Raw genomic sequence first — 10,101 nt, 5'->3', positions numbered from 1 at the left:
AAGAGCGGATCTTGCATCTGCAAATGAAGTGCATTATTACAGAGGAGAAGGTGTGCACTGTATGTAAAAAGAAGATAGGTAACAGGTGAGAGAGTATATACCTTAAAGCTTGGGAAACTGAATCAAATATGAATCTAGAACACTTAAACTAAGAACGTTGCAAAGCTCGAAATGTGTATATACACACAGAGTACAGCGGTATGAGGGAGATATTTGACAAGCATTTGAATTTCAAATTATATCACTCCACTGGGTGGCTGGGAAAACATCAAAGCTTTAGTCAGTGAAATTTACTGCGAGAGTTTATTCTCCTTTGTTGAAAGCAGTATTAAAATCACTTCAGAAACTCATAAGACTTCTTACTTCACAGCTCTAGAAGACATAAAATTGCTTCTCATACTGAATTTGGAAAAGTTCTAAGAACACTGCCTACTACCTGCTTCTTAATTAGAATGAAGAACGATATAATGAATCTTGAACTAAGATACATGTGTAATAGTTCTCTATATCTGATGGGTTTGTGGTTCCCTGGCTGACTTACATTTTGTAGCATAATTATCTTAGGACATCTAAAAGTAGAACTAATTCAGTTGATACCTGGATGCCAATAACTTTCCTTCTGCCACTCTTAGTTGGTAATTATGGGTTAGTATAGAATGCAAATTTTGTTTGCACTTTTTCTTTTTCCTCTTTGAACTCCAGTGAAATGCCACATGACTAGCTTATTCATTGTTTCTTTTGTTGATGTGAACCCTTCATACTGAGATATCAGTAGCATTCACAACGATAAGGAAAGGTTCTTTTTCCAAATCATTTTAATGAACGTGGGTCTAAATATACTTATTGCTATGCATATTCAGTTTTTTGCTGTTAGTGTATAGCATGTAGCATCAGAATTTAAATTTGAATATGCAGTATTGTTTTGGTTGTCTAGGATTCTTCTAATGCTGGTAAGTTCAATAAGGTTTTGAAGGGCAAGCATGTCAGCGTGTCACCCAGTCTTTAGCTTATTACCAGTGACTTCTAAGTTAAGTGTGCCTGTAGACGTGAAAATAGATACTATATTTTTTTAAAACTAAACTCTTACAAAATCCATAGAATTCTTTTGTCTGGTTTTCTCAAGAATGTATTCAGGCTGTAATTTAAACAAAAAAGTGTCAGTTTCGTGTAAACATCTTTTTCTGATTCTGCACAACTTCGATGTTCTTGTTTGAACAGGGAAAGCTGTTTGCATTGACAGTTGATTTTTGTGTTCTGTCTCTTTACAGTGCATTTGCTCGATACCCTAATGCAATAGTTGTGCATTATTTCTGCTCCAAAGAAGTCAACACATTGGACACCTGACCTTGTCATGTCAACCATCCCAGCATTCATATGAAATTCAGAACTGACGACTTAAGAAGTTGATGCCTCTGAGATTTTTGAGGCTTGTTGCTAGGTTCTCTTACACTGGGTAGAAGTCATTTGTATCTGTGGACTGACTGTACCTATCTGGCAATATTAATTTACTAGAAAATGACTTTAACTGTGTTATTATAGTGCTGGCAACTACACTGAATCTCTCAGTATGCAGATGAAGAATAAGAAACTTTTTTGTAGTGAGTTTTGTATTGCACTCCAGCCTTGCGAATGAGTTGTTAGACAACTGTTGGGCATTCACCACAAGTCAAGTTTTACTATAAAACTTACCTCCTTAGGGTGACAATGTTGTGATTTGGCCTTGTATATAAATGGTTCTTCAAAAAAAGAAAATTCCTTAAAAATCTTTGCAGCTGTATCAGTGTTGCATAGAGATCACCAGGTGTTTGGCATAGAGGAGGCTTCTGTGCCTATTTCTAGACCTAGAAAATATAGTTTTACTTTCATCTCAGAAATGGGAATGTTTAAGTGCTGGCCAAAGGAATCTTATTATTGATATTCAGTGTTATCACCTGACCTTCTTATGAGAATTTCCACAGGACATAGTCAGACAAACAGTAGACACCACTAGTAAGCATTTTGTTTCCTTTTTACTTTAGTTTGAGAGCTGTAAATCAAATTAACTTGTGTGTTTTTGCACTGAATATATATGTTCACTGTGAGCATGAGTGGAAGCTCAGAGGCTATTCTAGGAAATTCTCATCTGCACTCATACCAAAAAGCAAAGAACACCCTGTAAAGCAACTTCTGAAGGGAGTGAACTATAGTTATTGCTTGAGTTTCTAGACAGCACTTGACATCTGTGTATATAAGTTCTTTGGTGTCTGGTTGGCTTTCCAGCATTGAATAAAATGCAGACTATTTAAACATCTCTATTTTAAATGCTCTAGAACTGCGTTCTGCTCAAGCTGGTACTGTTTAAGTTACTCTTCAGCCAGAAGTCTTAACTACAAGAACTAGATTGTACCGTGCTCCTTGTGGGCTGTAATATTTTTATCTAACTTATTTTTCCACAAACTTTTATCTATAGCAGACTGGTATGAGGGATATTAAAATGTTTGACTGGTGCAGTGGTAATGAAAAGAAAAGGCAGCAGTAGCAAATAACCCAGTAGAGTGGCTATTTGACTCCCAACATCCTGGTCTGGCAATACTTATAAATATGTAATTATCAGATAGTTCGGAGCATGGCAACTAACTACCAGATATCAGCTCTTAACAAACAAGTAGATGAATAAAGCCTGTCTGCCTAAGGTGTAGTTGGATCTCAGTTAACAGTATAGGTTTACTTAAGCCATTGTTATGTGAGTGCTTTTTAGGAACAGATCTGCTGTAGGCTGACAAGAGTCCTAATTTACTTTCATTTGCCAGTGTTACTAGTTTCCCTTGATAACTGTTTGTTTTTTCCCTTTCCACACGTGCTTGTATTTATTGTTCATATGCTGTGCATTCTTATGGATTTCTTGGTCCAGTGTTTTGCTATTTCTGTACTTGGATGTCTTGGGCAGTATTGCTACTGATGTCTTTCTGCAGAGGCTGGGTAGAGGGAATCTGTGGTGTTAATGTTTTTAACCTTGTATTTCTTCTATTTGAAGAAGAGAGCCTAAAAATACTTATATTGGATTTGCACATTCTGTATAGATCTTTATATACTTGTTCAGGTACGGAGGGAAGATGGTTTGGGAGAGTTGTGTTTACAGGTAATTGAGAATGAAAGAAGGGTATTAAAAAAGGCCCTGTATTCTTTGTATATGGATATAACAATATTGTTCTGATTTTTACTTGTCTTATGTTTAGTACTGTTAGTCTGATTTTTTTATTTACCTTCATTATTTGCTACCAGGAAAGCTGTGTTCATATATGAGGATCTTCATTGTGCTCTTAACTTACATGGTTAAAAGGTTGTGCCTCTATTCACCTCCATTGCATACCTTTTACGGAGATGTGGTTTGTGCTGTAACATTTTTTGTTGATTCTTATAATGTGGTTTGGATTTACTAACCGTACAGCAGGTTTATCTAAAGCAATAGATTGTAATAAATATTGTGAACCAGTGTGTGTTTCAGTCATTGTGCAGTTAAGCTTCTCTGAGCTGCTGTAGATTTTTTTTTTTATTTAATATATATATATATTTATATTAGTCCTCGCATTCTCCTGGAAGTCAGATCCTATGCAGGTGCTTCCGGTATCACTCTTCCTTTAATATATGTAACTCAAATGAGGCCATGTCTTGTGAGAGCTGTCATCAATTCTCAACTTTGGTTTTTAAATCTACGTGTTTATAGTATGCTCGTGAATGTTCTCAAAATCCTACTAAAACCACTTTTGTATTCTCTTTGAATAATGTTTTTGAAAGTCTTACCATTAAATACGTACTTATTAGAGAACACTAACATTACTGACAATTTTTTGGGGTGGTGGTATGCTATTTGGGGGGGTGGGGGAAGAGATGTTGAGCTCTGTATGGCCAAATCAGGAAATGTTTAGATTCGCAGGTTTTCAGTTGCTTGAATGGTAGGTGGTCATATACTAGTCTAGTGTTGGAAGTGGAATGTAGGTCTTTAGTTTTCCCATGCTATAGAAATGGGAGATATCAGCACTGAAGAAGAGTCTTTTGTCTCCATGTTGGACAGTTGAGTATATTGGTATTTCTGGAGAAGACTGATCCTCCAGAAAACCCCAAAACTTGATGACGTTTGTTGGAATCTTCATCTCTTTTAATTATGCACTGCATCTCGGCTTTCCTCTTAGCACTGCCCATGGGAGCGAAAGGGGTCCCTTGCAAGATCTAAGCACATTTTAAGTACTATATAGTATAGTTGTTGATGGTGTCATTTGTTCATGCTTGCTGACAAAAAAAATAATTGAATGAAATGTAGGTATACATCTGCCTTTACCACTATGGGGATGCTAATCCAAGCAGATGTAAAGTTACCAGGTTTGAGACCATCTTTGTTGCCTCAGGTTTTGATGCTGTCTTGCTTTCTTGTTTTCTTAGTCTGTTAGGAAATGACAAAAGTGAGTAGCTTCTCTTTGGATATTAAGTTGGCTGTCAACAGTGTCTGTAGATAGCTAAAACTGTGCACAAACACTGTGCTAACATGATCTATTGGCTATGAAACAATTCTTAAGCATATGTTCTAAAGAGCTTTTAGTTTTTCTCGAGAGAAATTCAAGAGAAATTACATAAACGTGAGACCCCTGTGCTGAGATTTCATTGGCAGAGGAGGAGAGAGAACTTCAGGAGGAGGCAGGTAAGCCTGGTTTTAAATGCAGTTGGGTACTCACAAGATAAAATACAGGCTATATATACTGCCTGTAATAATAAACTGCTTAGACTAAGTGTCATTTCTCCATGTTACTGTGTGAGGCTGCCTCAATTTTCCTGTAATTTATAGTCGAGCCATATTAGATTAAATAAGAGTAAATCTCACTTATGGTTCTGCAGTTTTTCAAAGATAAATAAAATGTAGTATGACAGTCCTTCACTTCCAATGCAGTGGTATATACCAATGCAAACAAACTGCTTTTTCAGCCCAGTATCTAGCTTTACTGTACCATTTAGTATCACATGAGAGCGTTACAGCAGTTGCTGGCTGTTTTGCAATGCTATTATGTTTGCTTCTTGCCTGTGTGTTGCCTCTAAGTCCGTGAATTCACTAACTAGTACTGACTTGTTTGTGTTCTAAATGTCAGTGCCTACGCTTTTATTAATTTTCTTAAATTCTGATCTAGTGACTGACGCTAATGACAGGAAATGATTAATGAATGGGACCTTGCTGAGAATGTGTCACATTCTCATGTTTGTGTGGAGCTGGGGACATGCTGTGTTACTGGCTTTCATACATTCTCTGCCACTTTCCAATTGTTGAAATTCTTAAGTTTGTTTTTTGGTCTGCTGCTTCACTTTAAGCTCTAATCCAAAATCTTGAGACAAGCTAACTGTCAGCAGCTGTTAATAAACTAATCAATTCCAGTAAATTTCCTTTACTACCTAAAAGGTTTTTTTTAAGGCACAATAGACTTCTAAAAAGTCTGCCCTATCAGTTGCATGATTTTTCAAGAACCTTTGGTGGAAGAGTCGAGACTGTGCTGCATGGAAAGGAGAAGAATAAAGTGGGGACTTGGGAGGCCGCTCGCATAGCGAGAGGTTAGACATGGCGGTGAACCAAGATTCTCTGAGGCATCCTAATGCAGACCAAGTTGTGGTGTCTCTGCTCGGGTCTCCCTGAGACTTCTGTGAACAGCTACACTCAATGACAAATTCAGCTTTATTTAGTGCTTGTAAGATGGGAGTTTCTATTTAAAAATATATCTTTTTTACGGTATGCTGAAACTCTGACAGGGTTTAAAATGGCCAAAGTCCTAGATCAGGTTGCTGGAACCCTCAAAGAAAATCTGGACTGGGGGTTTTGAGGTTGTGGCTTAATCACGGAGCGGTGCTTCCTCCCACCCAGGGCTTCCCTGCTTGGTGCTGCTTGGCTGCCCTTATCTTTTACCAGTATTTGAAAAAACCTGCCGGCAAGGCTTTGAACTGGGTTGTTTGGCAAGCGCAGGCCACACCTCTGCTTCTCGCAGCTGGAGCGCAGCCCAGTCCTGCGCAACGCTTCGGACGGAGCCTGTAGCGAGAAGCCCTTCGCAGCCAGGCGGTCGGAGACGCTCTATTTTCTCTGTTTCGCTGTCAGGTTTTCTGTGGAGACGACAGGACGTTTTTTCCCATGTTCCATGAGGTGCTGCGGGGCCCGTTTCCACCCAGAGTGCTGCCTTTTCTGGCAGCCGTGCTTTTCCAAAGGAAGGAGAGGAAAGAGACTGGGTTTTATCACTGGCGGGTAAGACAAATTGAAGCTGTGTCTTTGAGACAGTGTTCCTTGGCCGATGCGGTCGGCAGTGACTTCCTGCTACTTCACGTGTGGGAAACCAGTCCTGCACTTCTGGACTTCATTAATCTTAGGGAATTAATCAAAAAGTTTATCATGAGAGGAAAATTATGAATAGCAATAATGCTAACAGAGATTTTAGGTTTTTATTAAATTCAGGGTCTGTGTGAGGCAACACAAAGCAGATCTGTTTCCTTAGGTTTTGGGGAACAGAATTGAGCTGATGCCAAGTACTTTTTTTTTTGAGGGGGGGAGAGTCCAGAATACTGCGCTTCTTATCAGTAGAGACAAAATAGTGCTTATGTGTTTTCTTGCAAAATGTCCTTGATGACCATTCCCTTCCTTTCTGCTTTCTACCTTATCCCACAGGGCTTGATAATCTAAAGCAGACAAAGATTAATGACTTCACCCCCTGTTCTTAACGTGGTGCAATCACATTAGATAAAGTGGTTTCAATGTGTTTGTCCTTTAACTGGTGTATAATCATTCCATTGTATAAGGTGGTCTGGCCAACAACCTTGATCTTTAATTGCACTAGGTGCTGGTGAAGGAGCCTTTACCTAGGAGGTCTGATCTGTCATCTGGTTACCTGTCCTGTGTCTGTGTTGTCTTCCCCCCTCTCCCACCCAACCCCAAATCTACAGCTTAAAATTGAGGTGACTGTTAAATGTCACAAGATGGCTTGCTGCCTGTATGCCTCTCTGCACTTCTGCTTGCTCTGTGATAAAAATTATCTTGTTGACTTTTTTTATGTCGTTGTTCAGTACATGGGATGTCATGGTAGAAGAGACTAATGTTAGCCTGCTGTGATTTCCATTGACCCGTAAACCACTGGATGGGATGTTTTGCCTCAGATGCTCACTATGTAAATTAATAAAAAAGTTTGACACTACTCAGTGAAGCTGTGCTGGCTGGTAGCAAGACATTTTGTATTGACTAGTTAATAGTAATTCATTAAGGGGTGGGGGGGCAGCAGGTCAACCTTTTGGCTTTGTAGGTGAATTCAACATGATCAGATGTCTTTAATTTTCCAAAGTTTAGCCTTAGTTTCACACATTTGAAGACAAACAACAATAAACTGGGAGCAAGGCCAGTGTTTAACACTGCTGTGATACTGAGCTGCTAGCACTACCTGTATCACCCAACTGATCATAAAACTTGCCCTCCAGGAGACCGCGGTTCTTAGGGCTGGGTCTGAAGTCTCCTTTCATAACTGTGGGTGCACACTTCTGGGGGAGGAGGTAAAGTGCAGGGGGTGCCTAGGAAAGCCAGGAGTTTGCTTTTGGGTTGAAAAGCAAACTTGTGGCACTTTGACCACAAGGAAGGGAATTATGGGCAAAGTTGTTTGCTTGGGAGCAGGAACAAGATGGGGAGAAAGTGCTCCCACGGTAAACTGGACATTTCTTTGAGCTACCTGATTTGCCTGGTAGCTGTGAACGCAGGAGAAAATATGGCTTAGAAGTTACATTTTTATTTGCTATTGACAACATTTTTGAAATGAAACTGGCATGCGTATGGTGAGTCCTCTGCATCCACTGGGGGACGTGGAGTGGATCCCAGCACTTTCATCCCACTGCATAAAGGCGGGTATTCTGGGCTATATGAGAGTAAAGACTACTGGATCCTGTAGCTGGGTTAACCTGTTTTGTGGTCGCTTGCTGCTGCATCAGCACCTTGAATTTAGATGAAAGATACAGTAGTTAGCAGGGCTGAATGTGTGAAAAATTGTTCTTGTACCCTCACTTAAGGATTTCAAGGTTTTTTGCTTCAGATGCGCTCTCCTGAGCTTTGGAAAAGGTGTGATTCTGAAAAATGATTAAACTGCAAAGTGTAAATTGACTGCTTGCATCCATTGCATAGATTGGTATGCTGTCACATACACTGATATAGGCAGAACTGTCATTATTTGCCGTTGATTTCCCAAACGGAGTTCTTGCTTGCCTTTTCCCTGATGCATTCAGATAGAGCATATCTGATACTCTCATGCCTCTTCGCTCTGCAAGCTCACCTTGCAACATGTTATGACCTTGCTGTGCTTTAGCTAAAAGTAGAAAAGGCACGTGAGGAGGTTCTGGCATAATTGATAGCAAAGACTTGGGAGCACAGTTGAAATCTTTGTGCCTTATCTGCCCTTAAATGATGATCTGGGTGTGGAAAATGTATCCTCAGCTGTGTAAAGACTGCTAATCAAAGGCTGTTAGAGACCTTTGGAAAGGACTTTCTTTTGAACATGTAACTATGTTGACAAATGGTGTGTGGTAAAAGAAGGATATGCCATCTTCAGGGTGTTCTGTGCTTCCTCTGCTGATGGAGTCTGAGTTCCAGGCTATGGTCAGGCTACATGAGTGAAGATTGCTTTGACAGCAGTTGGGGGGTATGATTGTGTAGTTTCATTTCTCAACAACCCGAAGAGTTGGAGCACCTCTAGGAGGTTGGTGAGAAAAACATATGCAATCTTGAATTTCTTTCTGTAGTCCATTTCCTAACTTGAAGATGTAGAAAGGAGGTCAGGCTTTCCCTGAGAAACTAGTGTCAGCAATTGAACAACATGGTGCTGATTAGGAAAGATTTAAAAAGGAAGAAAAACTAACATCTGAAGGGTAGAGCTCATGGTGAAATTTGGTGTGAAAGCATGTCTTGTTCCCGGAAACAAATGAGGGAAGAAGTATCTTCAACATGTTGATGCTGCAAATAAGAGCCCTTTAAGAATAATAATAGTACAATTGGAGTTCATTTGCACAAATTTAATTTGGCACCTGCGTGTGAGATATCTTAGATGAGGCATGTAACTTCTACCCTTCAGTTGTTGGGCAGGGTGGATGGTATTTACTTAATACAAAGATGTTCAGTATGTTATGTGTGTCTTGGTTTTATTGTGCTGTTCAAACCCTTGTTTTGCGAAAGCTGGCAAGTATCCTAAAGTGATAAGAAATAAGGAAAACTCCACAAGTATGTGACTGCTTAACAACAGTACAGTTCCATTTATCAGATGAGGAATATTCGAGAAGAGTTTGACAGTTCGGGGTTCATTGGTTTCCTTGAGATCCTAGTTAGTGATATGTAGGGCCTATGTTTTTATATACAGTTTGGCACTCTGCAGCATAATGTTGTAAGATTCTCTTGAATTCAGCTGTAGATGAATACTTAGTGTATCTGAAATTTAAGTCTGGTCTCCCGCCAGCTGTGTAGAAAACTAGGAATTTGAGGTAATGTCCACTGGTGAAAAGCATTTTGAAATGGGATTTAAGAATAGAAAAGGTTCTTAGCTGGCCAGGATTGTGTCATAATTAATGGAAATGAGGCAGAATCCCATTCTGTTCATGAGCCTTACACAATTGCTTCTGTGCAATTTCTGCATGCAATCCCTTCAAGTTCTTTTCTCTTGTCTTCCCCTGCCCTCCCCCCACTTCTCCTTCATGATCTTCTTGGATTCAGTCAGGCTTTTTTTTCATCTTCGCATCCGGGCATTTAGATACTAATATTACTCTCTAAAAATAACCTCCTAGAAGCTTTCAAGAGCAAGGATTACATTTTTATCTATGCTGGTAAAGTGGTGTGCACATTTAGAATGCTAATACCAGTAACAGTCCAGAATGAAAGAGAATTTAAGGTTTGTCTTTTCTTGCTCAAACTGCCATGAAGTATGTGTTCCTACAAGAAAGTAGGGTTTTTTCCTCCTTGTAAACTGTGAATGCTTTCTCTGTCTTTAGACCATGCTGTTAAGATTCTTGCCGTGTCTGCTATTACTCAAGCATGCATGTGCCCATGGCAAGTAGTCTTAAACTAGCCAAGTCATGATTAAAATT

General features: G+C 39.5%; 2 protein-coding genes across 2 annotated transcripts in view; both read left to right on the top strand.

Moving 5' to 3' along the window:
* Positions 1-1,344, top strand: part of VPS39 (vacuolar protein sorting 39 homolog (S. cerevisiae)) — a 29,331-nt gene extending 27,987 nt beyond the window's left edge. The window contains exons 25-26 of the mRNA XM_009887980.1: positions 6-85; positions 1,269-1,344. Coding sequence (XP_009886282.1) covers positions 6-85; positions 1,269-1,344 — 156 coding nt within the window. The remainder of the gene's footprint in view (positions 1-5; positions 86-1,268) is intronic.
* A 4,792-nt stretch (positions 1,345-6,136) lies between these two features.
* The window catches only part of PLA2G4F (phospholipase A2, group IVF), a 25,470-nt gene continuing 21,505 nt past the window's right edge, over positions 6,137-10,101 (top strand). The window contains exon 1 of the mRNA XM_009887979.1: positions 6,137-6,247. Coding sequence (XP_009886281.1) covers positions 6,137-6,247 — 111 coding nt within the window. The remainder of the gene's footprint in view (positions 6,248-10,101) is intronic.

The sequence above is a fragment of the Charadrius vociferus genome, unplaced genomic scaffold (assembly GCF_000708025.1).
Source record: "Charadrius vociferus isolate BGI_N301 unplaced genomic scaffold, ASM70802v2 scaffold337, whole genome shotgun sequence".
Classification (NCBI taxonomy): domain Eukaryota; kingdom Metazoa; phylum Chordata; class Aves; order Charadriiformes; family Charadriidae; genus Charadrius; species Charadrius vociferus.
Note: the sequence above shows the minus strand (reverse complement) of the source record. Positions and strands in the feature narration are given on the sequence as shown.